Source organism: Leptodactylus fuscus, chromosome 4, assembly GCF_031893055.1.
Source record: "Leptodactylus fuscus isolate aLepFus1 chromosome 4, aLepFus1.hap2, whole genome shotgun sequence".
Classification (NCBI taxonomy): Eukaryota; Metazoa; Chordata; class Amphibia; order Anura; family Leptodactylidae; genus Leptodactylus; species Leptodactylus fuscus.
In genome coordinates, this window is record NC_134268.1 from 52,048,804 (window position 1) to 52,067,726 (window position 18,923).

Sequence of the window (18,923 nt, forward strand, 5' to 3'; positions counted from 1 at the left end):
TGTATGTAAAGCTTCTACCACAACCTATTGGAATAATCTAATAGGTTGCGGATGAACTTGTACAGCACAAGGGGAGGTGAGTGAAAAAACAACAGTTAAACTCACCTCTCCTGGACATCCAGCAGATCCTCAGCATGCTCTTCAGGTCTCTTACAATTGGCATCTGTCACGTGCTCCAGGGTCAACACTGAGGCCTGTGATTGGTCCTAGATGGTCATGTTCATTAACTGTGGTCACTAACTGGGCTTACATGCCCCATGTGACTGCAGAGGCCCAATCCCAGGCCTCAGCGGCGACCCCCACAGAATGTAATGTTAGATGGAGATCTGAAGAGGACACTGGGTACTGCCAGCACCATGAAGATGCCCAGGAGAGGTGAGCCAAGGTGAGCATAGGTGTTTGTTATTTTCCTCACCTTCCCTGGGCCTTCTCCTATTATACTCTAGAGTCTGAGGAAACCCCAGAATATTGGTGAAGAAAATTCAAGTTGAATCTAAGGCAAACATATCATTGTGTGGGGGCATAGTCTAGAATAGTCTATGAATATGGAGCAACCAAGCAGCAGCCAGATGTGGCTTGAAACCATTCCAGCATGTCGTGGGCATAGGTCTTTAAATGGTGGACATGTGGCCATTACCAATTCATTAGAAAACAACACCAATTTTTGGCCGCTACTTGAGACCGTATCTTGAAAAGGCTTCAACTACGGTAACTAAGATTAATACCATCTGATGTTGTACCACACATGATCTGATTAAGCCAAACCATTATGAAATGAATTAAACTGGCCCAGATTTAGGCTGGAGCCCCACATAGCATAAATGCTGCGGAAAACCCCCCAACATTTTACATTCACTGTGTAATGGATGGGATTGTAGCAAATCCCATCCCCATAGAGCGGTAAAATACGTGCGCCAGACACGCTGTGATTTCCAAAACCATTGCAGTTTTGGAAATCACAGCATGTGAAATATACCTGCGGAAATACCAGCGGTTTCCTATACCTATAATGGAAGTAGAAAGTCCACAGTGGTTTCCTGTGAAAAATGCTGTAGGAAAAACCATGATGCGTTGCCACTGCGTTTTTTTCCACAGCGCTTTTTTTTTTGATCTGGCTCAGGGTTCAACATGAAGTAGAAGGCTAAAGCCCCACTTAGAGAAACACTTTTTTCTCATAGTGTCTTTCACTGAGATTTGGCTGTGTTTTTCTTCCTGTATTAAATCTATTGTGAGAATACTTGCAATTCCAGCTAAAATTAAAATGCTGCATTTTTTTTTCAAACATGCATACGCACCACATTAGTAAATCTGGGTCCTTACACCAACACCAATAACTGTGGTCAGTTTCCAACCAGTTTTAGGTAAAGGATACTCTGTGACAGGGTGCGGTAAAGAAAGATGGAAGTAATACCAGCCTATAGATGACACCACAAGGTGATACCAGCACATTGACTTTTACCAGCACATTCACTTTTAAGCCAATAAATAATTATTGCTGTCACCCAAACACAAAGGAAGAATCTAATGGCCTTTTGGCTTTGTGTGGGTGACAAGAACAGCCCATGAATAGTGAATATGGGATTCATCAGACAACTAATATTAATCTTCTCTACTCACCACCTAAGTTGTGATATTGGAGACAATCGGTTTCAAATGAGATGGAAGAAAAAGCACCATATGGCCAGACATGGGAATGGGGAAGAGAAATAAAGTTCCATTTCTCAAATTTGGCAGGCTGTGTTTCCAATTATGATGAAATCCCCTTTTTCGTTGACCGGGGGGGATTGTTGATACTTGATCATCTCTTCCTGCGTAGAAGACCAGCCTTTATTCAGAGACAATCAGCCTATGAGTGGACTTAAAGGGGTTAAATAAGATTAGAGAAAAGGGTATACTTTACTTATAAAGCGTCACCTTTTACCTAGGGGTGGTGTTTAATATTGCAACTGAAGGCAAGAATGATGCTGTATCTTGAAAAGTGAAAACCGTTTCTTGTAATCCCATAAACCTTAATGAGCAATTCTGAATATAATATTTTCATCGGAATTATTTTACGTAGTATTGAGAGTATCCTCAATAATACAAGCAATGCTATATCTTTTACATAAGGCCTTGTTCACATCTGTATTGGTATTCTGTCCGGGGGAGTCCACATGAGGACCCCTTCCTGAATGGACTACCAAACGCAACTGCAAGCGGTGTGCCAGTGAAAGCACACGGACCTCATTATAGGCTATGGGGTCCGTGTGCTTTCACTTCACACCGCTTTCCGTTGCATTCGGTATTCCGTTCGAGGGGTCCCCATGCAGACTCCCCGAATGGATTACCGAACACAGATGTGAACGAAGGGTAAGGCAGATGTATTAAGCCAGAGATACAGCCATTTGAAGTGACCATCCCCCTTTGGCAAATGCTACAGCTCTACATACTGCATTGAGTACAGGTGTATGGGAAAGACTCTATCTGCCAATGATAGAAGGATTTGTATAGTCTGTTTTCTATTAAAAGGAAGTTAGATAGGTTAATTAAATGCATTACAAACAACCCCGAAGACAACAGCAACAAAAATAAAATATGTGTTACATGTTAAGGTGGTAATGGTAGAGTAAAACCTTATTACAAGATTTGTTATGGGGCCGCACGGTTACTTGTTATCCCTCTGCATGAACTAAATAATTTTCCACAATAACAAGGCAATAGATATGTTTTATTTAATTGTTTAATACAAACCTTTTGTTCCTGTTTTTAACTTAAATTTAGAATAACCAAAGCTAGAATGGATATTTCCAATATGGCACATAAGATTCACAGTTTTTAAAAAGATCAGAAATTATCACTGAAATGCAATACTTTCCTGCATGGTAGTTACATGGAAACAAGTCCTATATTTGCTCAGATTTAATGTATCTATTGTAATGTCATTTACTGTAATTCATAGGTATTTCCCTCAGTCCACTTGTGCATATACTTTCTCCACTAGTACAACCATTATCCTAGTACTTGTAATCCCCAAATCAAATGAATGATACAATGTGCGATAAACCTTATTTAGAAATATCCAGAGGCCTCTTTAGATTTGTCATGTATGCTGTAGGTCAATAAAGCTTCATGGATGCCTCAAACAACTTAGAAAGGTCTTCTTCAGAGTGCTGTCTAGGGGATAATCGTGTTACTCTTTCCTAAAATGTAAAAGAATACACACATACATTTATTAATTAGTCAGAAACAGAATGAAAGTACAACACAAATAATATTATTATGACATTATTGTTACATATTTAGTGTTCACAAAAAATACAAGTCTTGACTAAGGGAGCTTTCACACTACCGCCACTGTCCGCCCCAGGGGTCCTGTCCTAAATCCTAGGGAAACTGGATAGGGGACGACTTGCCGGCAGTCAGTTTTAAAACCCATTAATTTTTTTTGCACGGGCACAAAGTCCTGCATTTCCCACTTTGCAAAATAAGCAGTTTCCAGGTGGAGAGGCTGCAAATGGATTTAGGACAGAAACCCTGGGGTGGACAGCGGCAGTAGTGTGAACGCCCCCTAGGGTTACATTCAAATTTGTGCTGGAGTCTCAGTGGGAGAATTTGTTGCAATGTCCACCTGTAATCAGTAGAAGAAAAAATCTTGCATGCGTGGTTTTTCGTCCATCAGTTTAAGCATAAAAACAACAGATAACTGACAGACAATTGATAGCTATCACTATTAGATGTCTGGGGGTCAGGCTCCATTGCCAATCAGCTAACTGAAGGGACCGAAATGTTTGGGTACGCTCTGTAACCATTTCAGTGTTTACCAACTCAGTCCCATTTAAAGAGGACCTTTCATGTTCTCGGCACTTGCAGTTTTATATACCACTAGAAAGCCAACAGTGCGCTGAATTCAGTGCACTGTCGGCTTTCCCGTTATGTGCCCCGGGGGAGAGATATCAGTGCAATTACTGATAATTCTTCACTGTCAGAATGGTGTTCCTGACAGTCTAGCTGGGAACGCCCATCCTGACAGTGCTTTGTGTTTCACTATACTGTCAGAGGGGACGTTCCTTACTGCCCAACCATGACGCTGAGCAGTGAGGAACGCCCCCTCTGACAGTATAGTGCTAAACACAGTAATGTCAGGACAGGCGTTCCCAGCTAGACTGTCAGGAACGCCATTTTGACAGGGAAGAGCTAGCGGTAAATGCACTGATATCTCTTCACCCAGGGTACATAACAGGAAAGTTGACGGTGTGCTGAATTCAGCGCACTGTCTGCTTTCTAGCGGTATATAAAACGGCATGGGCTGGAGAACATGAAAGGTCCTCTTTAAGTGAATGAGAATATGTGCATGACCCAGCAAAGTGTCTATACAATGTATGGAGCCATTTCTGGTGAAGAAAAGGTTGCAGCACGTTCCTGATCACTGCAGCTCTTTAAATTAGCTGATCAATGTGGTTGCCGGGAGGTAGACTCCCATTTATCTGATACTTGGGGATTATTCTCTCCAGGTAAAATGTAATAAGAGGGTTAATTTAAATATCATGATATATATTTCCTGCGTAATCTAACGTCGCGAATATGCCCTATGACCCCTAGTATAATGTCACATCACAATACGTCCCATACCTAGTAATGTTACAAAACAAAATTGTAGTGGAGCCATAACTAAATAAGGTTCCAATATATACTCAGCAGGGGAATAAAAGCTAATAACATCAGTTCCTTGGTACATAGTGACAGATGTGCAGTATTTTCAGACTTCTCATAAGAAATGCAAATCATCATATATCTACGGCAAACAGGAGCCAAGCACAAGACAGCTGTTTCCTTCTTAAAGAAGTACCAGTCAAGCACAGAGTGCTCCTCCTACCCTTGTATAGCGAATGATAAGGAAGTTCAATGAGAATAGGCTACTTTATGTAAGTAAACCCTCCACTTTGTACAGGTTTTGAGACCACCCAAGTTTACTTTATGTAGAGTCCACTATTCAGCCCACCACTCATTGTTGCATTATTGAGATGTTCAGCTGTTTTTAGACTTTGGTATGGTTTTGTGATGTCTCTTTTATACTGATATAATGCAGTATAATTATAATATAATGATATTTCCATCACTGAATGCTTTGTCTGTATTCATGTAGGTTTTCTATTGTTAGTCCAGTTTTCTCCTGTATTGGGTACACATAGAATAATTTTATTCCCATAAATCTAGGACTACAAAGCAACATCACACATCACACAGCCAAAGATCTCAATGTAGTACTGCCTGCATTACAGCTAATAAAATGGAAGGTGGTAGCGTTGTGACCCACAAGTTGCTTCTAGCAAAAATCACTAAAAATCCAGAATGATGCCATGCAACCCTAATCTGAAACTGGACTAGTAGGTTTATATACCAGTGTAAGGAAATATAATAATGAGCCCCCCTGGTGAAATGATCAACATGAATGAATGTCTGTGCCATAGTACTCTATAATATACATGAACAATGTCAATGGAGGCAGAACAAGTCATAGTTACATAGGCTGAAAAAAAGACATACTGTATGTCCATCAAGTTCAACCAGGGACCATCTTGTAACAATGGATGGACTGGGTCTTCCAGAATAAGAGTTGCTCTTTGTGGCTCCTTACTATGATTGACAGAGTAATTTCATGATCAACGAACCCCTATCCTCCATATATAGTAACAATCCATTCCCAAGGAGGTTCTTTTAGTTAGAAAACCAACCCCAAGTATATGACCAGTTTAATGAAAGAATTTGGTTACTACTCACGACAGGTGCCCCCCATGTTGTGTAACTATAATGTACAAAGCTGGCTGGATTGTCCTGAGTCCTTTTAGATATAGATGTGGTGGTGAATGCTGCCATCTATTGACCAAATAATTGGTGTGCCTGTGGTGAGTAATAGGGGGGTAGCTATAGGAGTAGCAGTCGCGAACCAGGCCCTAGACCCTGAGGGAACCCTGAAATTCCCTCAGTTCTATAAAATTTACCAGTATTCTAAATAGCACAAGGTAAGTAGGGCCCCATTACAGATTTTACATTGGGGCTCAGCAGCTTCTCATTACACCTCGTATAGAGGTTTATGTTTGTTATGACTGGTTTTGTGCTTTGATTTGTCTAGAAAGCGTGTAGGGCCGGCTTTTGACCATCTCACTGTCTGGTTCTCTGAGGGGAGGTTTTACAAAGTCTGACAGTAAAATGTAAAGTTTAGATTGCAGTTTGAGTGCTAAAGAACACAAGTAAGATCAGGTGCCAATCCGGGGATCCCTGCAGGGACAACCCAAGCTGGGATTGAGCCTTATGCTGTTGACAACTGTCAAGCCTTGTTTGATGTCTCCAGTGTGGTCAAAACAATCCAGAAATAACATGTAGGCAAGGAGAAGGAGACTCCCTCCCCACAGGCATATCACTGAAGATGGGGATCTCTGTAGAACATAATGGCTACTGAACTGTGTTATCGCTTTCTTTAATTCTACTCTGTACTCTACTAAAGACTTACAAGTAAATAGTACTTATACTGCTAATAGACTCTCTAAAGTTTGTTGCTATCGCGCCTCTACAACGTTACATGACAGCCTCTACAATGCTATATTGATCATTGACTCGGGATCCAGTCATCCATTATAAAAAGAGTTCCTGAGAGTTCTGTGACCTGTTTACCAAAAACATGGCAACAAGGAAGACTTTATATCAGTTTCCATTTATAGTGTTACATTATGGATATCATACCTGAGGCAAAGTTCCTTTCACTAATGCAGGAATATCTGTTGTACTGTACCCCACAGCTGCCAAACCATCATCCACGTTCAGGTCAAAGAGAAATTTCCGTAAAGTGTCGGCCAAGATAAGCCCAGCGTCTTTGATTTTGGCATTCTGGACGTCGGCCCCTAAATGAAAACATAAAGGTAACTTAGCATCATGTATCCACTGTAAGGGTGCTATGCCAGGTCTGCCTAGTTTTAGGAATTTCAACAGTGCCAGGCCTAGGTCAAGTGTGGGATTGATGCTGATGGAAAACTGCAGTGGTAAAGGAAGGAAAAAGCCAAAGACACCGATTTCAGCAGCCAGACATATGCTCTGCGCCTGCCTGCGGAGCCCTGCAGTCAAGACTGGAGCATAATATTGGGAGTCATTGTTTATCATAGGCTCAAAAACCTTCAGGTTCCATGGAGCAGATTAACGAAAATGCAATTTTAAGGGGCCGTCCTGGATTTTTATTTTTTATGGCCAATTATAGGCATTGAATCCTGGTTCCAGTACTATACAGTGCACAGACCAGGATGCTCAGTACACTGCTCAGTGGTCAGGTGCCGTTACTGCAGCTCTGCTCTCATACAGTGTATGGAGCTTCCAGCTCTGTGCACTGTATAGTACCAGTACCAGGATATATGGAACTAGGATTAATCTGCTCCACAAAGTCTGAAGATTTCAGAGCAGATGATAAACAATGACTCCCTGTATCCGGTGCATTTCCAAATGGTGGAATAGGTTGACAACCCAAGATAACAAGGTGAATTTCCCTTAGCTGTCTGAGGATTTCTAGGTCTGGCTGGGCACAATATTCATCAAAGGTTAATGGCAGAAATTTTGTGTGCTACAGCTAGATAAATTAACACATCATATTGTGAAGAGCCTGTGCATGTCTTAATAAATCTCTCAGTAGTAGAGACATCATGCAGCATCTAACAATATGTAAAAAAAAACCTGACTGAATCAGTATATTGTCCCTATAACAGCATTATTGTCATATTATATTTAATTTTGTGAGATGAATGTGGGTGTACAGCGACACCTATTGGTGATGCATGGTAAAGATTGCAATAATTTTCTGTCTGTAGATAATATTTTTTATTCATAAAGAATCAACGTACTCTGCATCAGTTTACAAATCATAGGGCTCATTTACAAACAAAATGAGACAATACAGAGTAATAATTCACAAACCAGGAGCGAGCACCCTGCTCTTGAGAGCTTACTACTTTATATGATGTCATGTATGTTCTAATTAATATGAGGATGCCATTGATGACATCAATGAATATGACATCAATACTATGAAGTCATCCATTATGTCACTGATAATGTCATTATTAGCAATGAGGATGTTATCAATGATGTCATTAATACGAGGTTATCGATGATGTGATTAACTATGATGATGTCATGACAATGGCATTGATGATTAAAATGATGTTACATAAGGTGATTATGACATTAATGATTTCATGGATGATGTCATTATTATCATTGATGGCGGCATCAATGATGTAAGTAATCTGATGATGCCACTGATGATGCCACTGATGATGTCATCAAAGATAATATGCTGTTAATATAATTGATGATGTCATCATTATCAGTGATGATGTAACCACAGATCATGTCTTCATTTACCAGCTTATACTATATACCAGCTACTGCTTATCAGTAGATGGCTTATAGTTATATATTATGTTTAAGATATTAATCATATATAGGTGACTGCTTTACAGCTTGATTGTTTAAAAATAAAATGGATATTAAAGACAATAGCACACAACAAACATATATCATATTAAGGGAGAACCCGTTCTTTGAGACAGAGAAAAGAGCTCCTAGCAAAAGAATGGTTTCTGCTTTGATGGAGCGCCTGTCCATTTATTATATAGTCCGCTATTTATTTGAAGATAATTTGCACCTATGTTAAGAAAGAATCCACTCTAACTATGGAGAATAGGAAGTAGGGTAATATACACTCACCGGCCATTTTATTAGGTACACCTGTCCAACTGCTCGTTAACACTTAATTTCTAATCAGCCAATCACATGGCGGCAACTCAGTGCATTTAGGCATGTAGACATGGTCAAGACAATCTCCTGCAGTTCAAACCGAGCATCAGTATGGGGAAGAAAGGTGATTTGAGTGCCTTTGAACGTGGCATGGTTGTTGGTGCCAGAAGGGCTGGTCTGAGTATTTCAGAAACTGCTGATCTACTGGGATTTTCACGCACAACCATCTCTAGGGTTTACAGAGAATGGTCCGAAAAAGAAAAAACATCCAGTGAGCGGCAGTTCTGTGGGCGGAAATGCGTTGTTGATGCCAGAGGTCAGAGGAGAATGGCCAGACTGGTTCGAGCTGATAGAAAGGCAACAGTGACTCAAATAGCCACCCGTTACAACCAAGGTAGCCAGAAGAGCATCTCTGAATGCACAGTACGTCGAACTTTGAGGCAGATGGGCTACAGCAGCAGAAGACCACACCGGGTGCCACTCCTTTCAGCTAAGAACAGGAAACTGAGGCTACAATTTGCACAAGCTCATCGAAATTGGACAATTGAAGATTGGAAAAATGTTGCCTGGTCTGATGAGTCTTGATTTCTGCTGCGACATTCGGATGGTAGGGTCAGAATTTGGCGTCAACAACATGAAAGCATGGATCCATCCTGCCTTGTATCAACGGTTCAGGCTGGTGGTGGTGGTGTCATGGTGTGGGGAATATTTTCTTGGCACTCTTTGGGCCCCTTGGTACCAATTGAGTATCGTTGCAACGCCAAAGCCTACCTGAGTATTGTTGCTGACCATGTCCATCCCTTTATGACCACAATGTACCCAACATCTGATGGCTACTTTCAGCAGGATAATGCGCCATGTCATAAAGCTAGAATCATCTGAGACTGGTTTCTTGAACATGACAATGAGTTCACTGTACTCCAATGGCCTCCACAGTCACCAGATCTCAATCCAATAGAGCATCTTTGGGATGTGGTGGAACGGGAGATTCGCATCATGGATGTGCAGCCGACAAATCTGCAGCAACTGTGTGATGCCATCATGTCAATATGGACCAAAATCTCTGAGGAATTCTTCCAGCACCTTGTTGAATCTATGCCACGAAGAATTGAGGCAGTTCTGAAGGCAAAAGGGGGTCCAACCCGTTACTAGCATGGTGTACCTAATAAAGTGGCCGGTGAGTGTATTTCCATATTATAAAATAACTGAAAAATTACTGAACCGAATTTTCACCATTTTGTCAAAGAGAAATTTTGAAGATATGTACAGAGTACTACATTTTCTTCAGCGTATAACTGAGAAATTCTTACCCAGTATCTCTGCTGCCTCAAGGTGGCGCTCTGGGCACATTGCTGCAGTAAAGGAGAACACTGCTGGTGATGTGAGCACGACTGACAGTCCATGAGGCTGGGGAAAGATATCATTTATTACAACCAGATGAATAACACATTTACAATAAAGAAATCAGTTCTGATCTAACTAAACTAAAGCCCATAAATCTACCCATACAATGCTATGGGGCACGGTAATGCTCACAGCAACACAAGTGTCCAAACTGAATAGTAAGTTCTATTAGTCTAAATCATTAAACTTGATACCGAGGTGTTACATTACATTTGATACAACATCTACGATTCCCATTGGAGGTGCACTACAAAAAAAGTCAGCTCTAATCTACTGATTACTATGGAGAATATTATCATGAGGCAAGTGAAGATATAGTTACCACTATTGGGTGGTCCACATTGTAATCCTTGGCTCGGTACTTCTTCACCAGCCCTGCAATTGGATAGGACATCCCGTGGCTGGAAATACAAGATATAATAATGGAGTGCTGTCACACCGAGGTGGAATGATGTAATGTCATATTTGATGGGGGTGTATATAGATTTCTGTATGGCATGGGATTTATAGATTTCATCCTTACCTTCAGTAATTTAATGCAAGCATAAAAGCATTATATAGGTCAGAAAAACAACCCTCGGACCCTCACCTATTCTGAGAATAAAGGGGCCCCTCTATTAATTCACATGCAGGTATTTAACACTGAATTTGAGGTGGAATCCACCTAAAATTCCGCCTGAAATCAGTCTCCCATTCATTTTAATATAAGACAATGACAATGAGCAGAAAAATTTTAAATTTTAAAACACGGATTCCGTCTGAGAACTTCCATTCAATGAATAAAAAGTGGAAAACAGACACTCTGTCAGCGCACAATTGGAAGTGGAATTTGTCAGAATTTTCTCATGGAATTTTCAAAATCAGCTTCATATTCAGCATCAAAATCCTTGCCGTTTTTTCTGACAAGCAGAAAAAATCAGCTTCAAATTTCTGAAATTTTTGACAAATTCAGCGTCAAATGTGTGAATGTCCCCTAGAATATTACATGTCAAAACTTTTATAAAAGTTTCATCATCCTTTCAAGGGGCAGTCCAGGAAAATGTTTTTATGCTCTCTTGTTAGGATGGTGGGGGCCAATAGCCGTCCCCCAAACCGATCAGCTGTATGGAGCCGCTTCTTGTAACTATCCTATACACAATACAGAACAAGAAGCAGAAAGCTCCATCTGCAGCTCCCATTGAAGTTAGTGGGTGCCAAGAGGCAGCTCCATGCAGCTGTTTGGTTGGGGGATGGCTGTTAGCCCTCTACCGATCAGGTATTTATGGTCTATCCTATGGATAGCCTATAAAAACTATAAACTTTGACAAGCCCTTTGAAGCAATTTATGAACAATCCTCTGTGGTAAAGTATTTAATAATAGAATATAGATTTCTACTAGAGGATACATTGAAAGTATAGAAAATAAAGTAAACTCACCAGAGATGTACTCCTGCATTCCCAAAGCCGATCCCTGCAAATGAACTTGCCAGGTGCATAGAGAAGCGGGCTTCACGGTCATCGGGGTTTTTAACTGCTCTGTATACAGAAAATTATAAGCATGTTACAAGAATCTTCCAGTTTAGAAATAATAGGAATGCTGTTTTTAAGTCCCTGGGATATATTATAGATTATAACATTCCATTATTTAGTAGACGTTAGGAAAGGCTGACCCACCGCTTCAAGTACTTAGCGACAATCCTTAATGCATGTTTGGCCCACACATCGCTGATGGGGTTACTGCCTTGGTACGCTGGGCGGTTGATGGGATTGGTCGGACAAGGACTGCGCATATTATATGGGATTGCCGTATAGGATTCCAGTGAATGGCTGTAAAAATATTAGATGTTTTACTGTTCAATATATCACAATAATAATAATAATAATTAATAATATATGGATAGATAGCTGGATAGATAAAGAGATAGAGAGATAGATAGATAGATAGATAGATAGATAGATAATTAGATGAGAGATAGATAGATAGATAGATATGAAATAACATATATATAGATAGATAGATAGATAGATAGATAGATAGACACATAGATAGAGAGATAGAAAATAACATAGATAGATAGATACGATAGATAGATATGAAATAACATATAGATAGATAGATAGATAGATAGATAGATAGATAGATAGATACAGTTAGGGCCAGAAATATTTGGACAGTGACACAATTTTCGCGAGTTGGGCTCTGCATGCCACCACATTGATTTTGAAATGAAACCTCTACAACAGAACTCAAGTGCAGATTGTAACGTTTAATTTGAAGGGTTGAACAAAAATATCTGATAGAAAATGTAGGAATTTTACACATTTCTTTACAAACACTCCACATTTTAGGAGCTCGAAAGTAATTGGACAAATAAACATAACCCAAACAAAATATTTTTATTTTCAATATTTTGTTGCAAATCCTTTGGAGGCAATCACTGCCTTAAGTCTGGAACCCATGGACATCACCAAACGCTGGGTTTCCTCCTTCTTAATGCTTTGCCAGGCCTTTACAGCCGCAGCCTTCAGGTCTTGCTTGTTTGTGGGTCTTTCCGCCTTAAGTCTGGATTTGAGCAAGTGAAATGCATGCTCAATTGGGTTAAGATCTGGTGATTGACTTGGCCATTGCAGAATGTTCCACTTTTTTGCACTCATGAACTCCTGGGTAGCTATGGCTGTATGCTTGGGGGTCATTGTCCATCTGTACTATGAAGCACCGTCCGATCAACTTGGCAGCATTTGGCTGAATCTGGGCTGAAAGTATATCCCGGTACACTTCAGAATTCATCCGGCTACTCTTGTCTGCTGTTATGTCATCAATAAACACAAGTGACCCAGTGCCATTGAAAGCCATGCATGCCCATGCCATCACGTTGCCTCCACCATGTTTTACAGAGGATGTGGTGTGCCTTGGATCATGTGCCGTTCCCTTTCTTCTCCAAACTTTTTTCTTCCCATCATTCTGGTACAGGTTGATCTTTGTCTCATCTGTCCATAGAATACTTTTCCAGAACTGAGCTGGCTTCTTGAGGTGTTTTTCAGCAAATTTAACTCTGGCCTGTCTATTTTTGGAATTGATGAATGGTTTGCATCTAGATGTGAACCCTTTGTATTTACTTTCATGGAGTCTTCTCTTTACTGTTGACTTAGAGACAGATACACCTACTTCACTGAGAGTGTTCTGGACTTCAGTTGATGTTGTGAACGGGTTCTTCTTGACCAAAGAAAGTATGCGGCGATCATCCACCACTGTTGTCATCCGTGGACGCCCAGGCCTTTTTGAGTTCCCAAGCTCACCAGTCAATTCCTTTTTTCTTAGAATGTACCCGACTGTTGATTTTGCTACTCCAAGCATGTCTGCTATCTCTCTGATGGATTTTTTCTTTTTTTTCAGCCTCAGGATGTTCTGCTTCACCTCAATTGAGAGTTCCTTTGACCGCATGTTGTCTGGTCACAGCAACAGCTTCCAAATGCAAAACCACACACCTGGAATCAACCCCAGACCTTTTAACTACTTCATTGATTACAGGTTTACGAGGGAGACGCCTTCAGAGTTAGTTGCAGCCCTTAGAGTCCATTGTCCAATTACTTTTGGTCCCTTGAAAAAGAGGAGGCTATGCATTACAGAGCTATGATTCCTAAACCCTTTCTCCGATTTGGATGTGGAAACTCTCATATTGCAGCTGGGAGTGTGCACTTTCAGCCCATATTATATATATAATTGTATTTCTGAACATGGTTTAGTAAACAGCTAAAATAACAAAACTTGTGTCACTGTCCAAATATTTCTGGCCCTAACTGTAGATGATAGATACAATAGATACTCACCACAAAACATCAAATCCACTATTGGCAACTACTCTCTCGGGCATGTGTAAGGTGTGCTCCGGGTCAATCAGTCCTAGAGTCGGCTTTATGGATCTTGAAGCTATACCTACAAGACACAATCTTATGAAGCTATATGCAGCTTGTACTATAACTGTTCTACTTCACTCCAAGGTAGGAAATACAACTACATTTCTGCATAGATCAATACATCTCAAGCTGAAAAAATAGGGGAAGATTTATTAAATGGTCTAAAAGCAAAACTTTCTTAGTTGCCCATAGCAACCAATCACTATACCGATTTAACTTTTCAGGAAGAGTATACAAAATACAATATTGCGTTTGGTATTCCGTTCGGCAGGTCCTCACACGGACTCCCCCGGACAAAATACCAATGCAGATGTGAACCAACCCTGACTCCCATTAAATGAAATCAGAGTCAGAATCCACATCAATATCAGTAACAGAATCTGTCATGTGACGCTAGGTTCACACCTGCGTTCTACTGTCCGTTCTGTGATTTCCGTCTTCTGCATGCCAGAAGACGGAAAGCACAGACCGGGTCCGGCCGTGAGCGGCGGTGAGCGTTTTATGCTCTCCGCCGCGAAACCGGATTTTTTAATCGAGACACAGAGTACTGCATGTCCGACTCTGTGTCCGGATTAAAAAACCCGGTTTCGCGGCGGAGAGCGCAAAACGCTCACCGCCGCTCACGGCTGGACAGCTTTCTCACCCATTCAAATGAATGGGTGAGAGAGACTCCTGCAGGTTTCCGTATCCTGCCTCTGTTTTATGCAAGAAACGGAAACGATGTGAACGAGCCCTGAAAGGACCCTACTATTCCAATTTTACGCTAACTATTAGTTGGCTTGGTTTCCAAAAAAAAAAGATCCAAAATATTGCTGCATTTTTGCCAGGATGTTAGGATGTTGTAAGCATGTCTCTTTCCTGCAAGCTATGCCTTTATCCAATAAACCAAGACCCTTGCTGAATAAAGTGAAGAAAGTATTAGGGTATGTTCACATTTGTGCTGGAGTCTGTGTTGGAGACTCTGTTGTAAATATCCCCCTCAAATTGGAGGATAAAAAAGTCCCACACAGATAACTTTTTTGTCCCCGGTTTCCGTTTTAAAATGACGGATTGTTTCCACATGTATTTGTTGCAGTCCACTTGTCTATTGTTCTGGTCCTCTGACAGACCAGAACAATGAACAGCTCAGAGAAAGTGTGTGTTTAGTGTTAGAAGGCGTCTGAAATGGTTAAATAAATGTGATGTAAAAACATTTATGCCAGTTATTTTTCTATGTAAATGATGCCAGAACTCTGGGGCATTTTCAATGGCAAGTCTGCCCCATTGTTATTTGTGGCTATCTCTTCTGAAGTTTTGTTACAATTTTGTTTTCATTCTTTAACAGGTTTCTGTATTAAGAATAAATTTATTTGTGGTAGTAACACATTGACCTGAAGAGCTTGTAAACCTTTTCACTACATTGGTCCAATCATTGTCATGAATCCCTAATCTGCGCAATTCTCAGAAATGAGTGTACTACTCTTTTCCATGTACCCTAGTTAGTAACATGAATGTCCCATAGGAGAGTCTAACAACAGAAATAAGCAGCACAAACAGCAATCTAGATCCTTAACAGTGGCTGGTGCAAGCGGCAATGCATTCTTGGTCTAAAGGAATCCACTCATCCATAGATAAAAACAAATACCTCAGGATCCCAATTATATGCAAAAGGTGAACTAAGGCAAGAGGGGAGTCCCTCACTAAGGAGCTGACAAAAATGGATCACATCATCACCAACAAATAAGGAAGGGCATTGGGTAATACTGCATTCCCCTATGTAAAAAACTTTTTCCTGGTGATATCAGTTGACTCCTGGGGCTTAGGAAAGAGGGTTCAATAAAAAAAAATACTTGCAGAATACCAAGTGCTAAATTGTATCAGTATATCAAGAAAGATATGCAAGAAAAAAACCCATTGATATAGGATATACAACTTCCTCTTACCAGTTTTGGCTTTGAGTTCTTCAAAATCAAAGATGGCGATTCCTGTAGTTTCACTTCCAGTTCCAGAGGTTGTTGGTACTATTAATAACAAACAGCATGATAGTAAGGTTAAAACTACACTACTTATAGATTCATAACATAATAAGTAATGCCTTACAAATCCCACACTACTATGGCTTTACAAATCCTCAGTCCACCACCATTTTCTATACTCTGGTCTCCAGAGATGACGTCCCAATATGGACAGATCATTGCTGGGGCCTATAACTGGCTGTGATAATCAAATGTCCATAATAGGATATCCTCACTGTAGGTCAAAGTACAGAGATCCTCAGGGGGCTGGGAAGGGGTGAAATTGGAGATGTGGGGGACTTACAGGAGAGTATGGCTGTAGAACCCTTTATTATTGTTCTTATACCTTATATGATGCAATATTGATCTAGAGCAGCGGAACTTTGGTCAAACGACCATTTCACAGAGGTTGCCTCAGACCATCGAAAAACCCATATTTCTGATGGTCTTAGGAACCAGGATACCACTCCAATACCTCCCAACCGTCCCTGATTCCAGGTTGTTTCCCGCAGACCTGGTTGGCAGGAGGCATGCCCCAGATTCCCCGGAGGGGACGCAAATGAGTTAAATACAGTGGTCAAGTAGGAGTGGACAGCCCCTACCTCACCGCTGTGCCACTGCGTGCTACGGCTTCAGGAGCTGTAGGCGTGATGTGATGACATCACTCACATCGCACCTGTAGCTCCAGGCAGGTGAGTATCAGTTTTCTTTATGATAAAATTTTGCAGCTCGGGACCGACTGCACCATGCCTATGATTGTTCCGGCATCAAAGCAGCTCGCTGGGATGCCATATAATGAGTTGGCGAAGATGATACTCCTAAGCTTCGCTTCAGGAGAAGTCTGTGACTTCTGGCTACCTTCATAGCTCTCGTTGTTTTAGAATTTTGCGACAAATTAGATTTTCTTTTTCGCCGACATGTTTAAAATTGGCAAACTGCCAATTTGGATTAGAGAGATTTTCCTATCTGCCTGGAGCAGATCAGATAATATGCAGAGGCTTGGACTCAGTATTATCTGTGTCTTTACATATAAGAGATAACAGACCAGGCTTTATCAGCAATCTCCAATTAACTGAGATACTGCTGCTGCCAAGAGCAGTTTAATATAGTATATGAACATAAATTCATAACAATTTTGAAACCATGTCATTTATCGGGATAAAAATTAGCCTATGTGTTAATCGAGGTTACAAACTATCTATGTGTCAAATTTCATCCAAATCCATTCAGCCGTTTTTGCGTGATCGAGTAACAAACACACAAACTTTCACATTTATAATATTAGTAGGAGAAAAGAGGGTATCACAATCCTCTGGTTCCATGAAAGTTTCCCCAAGCTCTAAAGCAACAAAAATGTATAAAAAAAAATAAATACTGTAAAGTGAAATATATATTTTTACCTGCAATGAGGGGCTTAAGAGTCACAGTCACTGGTTTTCCTTTTCCAATAGGGGCATTGACATAGTCCATAAATTCAGCGTCAGGACTAGAGGCATAGAGATTCGCAGCCTTACAGGTGTCCATCACAGAGCCACCTCCAACAGCGACATAGGCATCAAATGACTTACTTCTTGCAAACTGAATTGCATCCATGAAGCTGTATACATATAAGAACAACAATTTTAGAATTTTCTTTATTAAAGAGGACCTTTCACCACTTTTGGGCACATGCAGTGTTATATACTGCTGGAAAGCTGACAGTGCGCTGAATTCAGTGCACTGTCGGCTTTCCCGATCTGTGCCCGGTGTACAGAGCTTACGGTGCCGGTACCGTAGTGCTCTATGGTCAGAAGGGCGTTTCTGACCATTAGCCAGAGACGTCCTTCTGCCTCGCGGCGCCAATCGCGCTGTGCTGTGGAGCGGGGAGGAACTCCCTCCTCCCGCTCCTGATAATGCTCGTCTATGGACGAGCTGTGTGAGCAGAGGGAGGGGGCGTTCCTCCCCGCTCCACAGCACAGCGCGATTGGCGCCGCGAGGCAGAAGGACGTCTCTGGCTAATGGTCAGAAACGCCCTTCTGACCATAGAGTACTACGGTACCGGCACCGTAAGCTCTGTACACCGGGCACAGATCGGGAAAGCCGACAGTGCGCTGAATTCAGCGCACTGTCAGCTTTCCAGCAGTATATAGAACTGCATGTGCCCAAAAGTGGTGAAAGGTCCTCTTTAAGGGATTTGGCCAGGAGTTTTCATTTATGGGCTATCCTTAGGATAGGCCAAAGGCCATTAATAGGAGACCCCACACCGATCAGCTGTTTAGGGCTGCTTCTGACAGCTTCTTGACTTCAATGGTATCTGAACTGCACAGAAATCAGAGCCAAGTGTTTTCAGATGTATGCTGTGTATTGCACATGTGTCAGAAGTTGCCCCAAACAGCTAATCCGTGCGGGTGCCAGCTGTCGAATAGGCCATAAAACATTCAGGCTCAACCCCTTTAATGATTTTATGGTAGCTTTCCATAAACAATATTCATTATTTACTATACTATGAAAATGGAAATGTTACTATACAATTGCCATAACAGACTAAAAGATTAAAACCTATAATTGTATACATTAGAATTATATTATATTAGAAATATCACAAAGCAGAGTTCATGAGGGGCCTAAATACCTTACTTGAAAGTAGAAATATAACAGATTATAGGAGCTAGAAGTTTTTGGAACATGATGTTGATACAGGAATTTTTACCTGAGAAATGGATCAACTGGTGCCTAGTAGAGATGAGCGAACACTGTTCGGATCAGCCGATCCGAACAGTACGCACCCATAGAAAGGAATGGAAGCACCTGTGACGCTGTATTTGCCGGCGGCCAGCCGGTGTCACAGGTGCTTCCATTCATTTCTATGGGTGCGTACTGTTCGGATTGGCTGAT

The 18,923-nt window shown here is 41.1% G+C and overlaps 1 protein-coding gene across 1 annotated transcript in view; it reads right to left on the reverse strand.

Moving 5' to 3' along the window:
- Nucleotides 1-2,688: 2,688 nt before the first annotated feature.
- Nucleotides 2,689-18,923, reverse strand: part of ADHFE1 (alcohol dehydrogenase iron containing 1) — a 38,217-nt gene continuing 21,982 nt past the window's right edge. The window contains exons 7-15 of the mRNA XM_075270441.1: nt 17,450-17,646; nt 15,978-16,055; nt 13,969-14,074; nt 11,815-11,967; nt 11,578-11,676; nt 10,484-10,562; nt 10,068-10,164; nt 6,718-6,875; nt 2,689-3,179 (exon numbers count right to left, since the gene is read on the reverse strand). Of these exons, the coding sequence (XP_075126542.1) occupies nt 3,096-3,179; nt 6,718-6,875; nt 10,068-10,164; nt 10,484-10,562; nt 11,578-11,676; nt 11,815-11,967; nt 13,969-14,074; nt 15,978-16,055; nt 17,450-17,646 (1,051 nt within the window). The 3' untranslated portion in view covers nt 2,689-3,095. The remainder of the gene's footprint in view (nt 3,180-6,717; nt 6,876-10,067; nt 10,165-10,483; nt 10,563-11,577; nt 11,677-11,814; nt 11,968-13,968; nt 14,075-15,977; nt 16,056-17,449; nt 17,647-18,923) is intronic.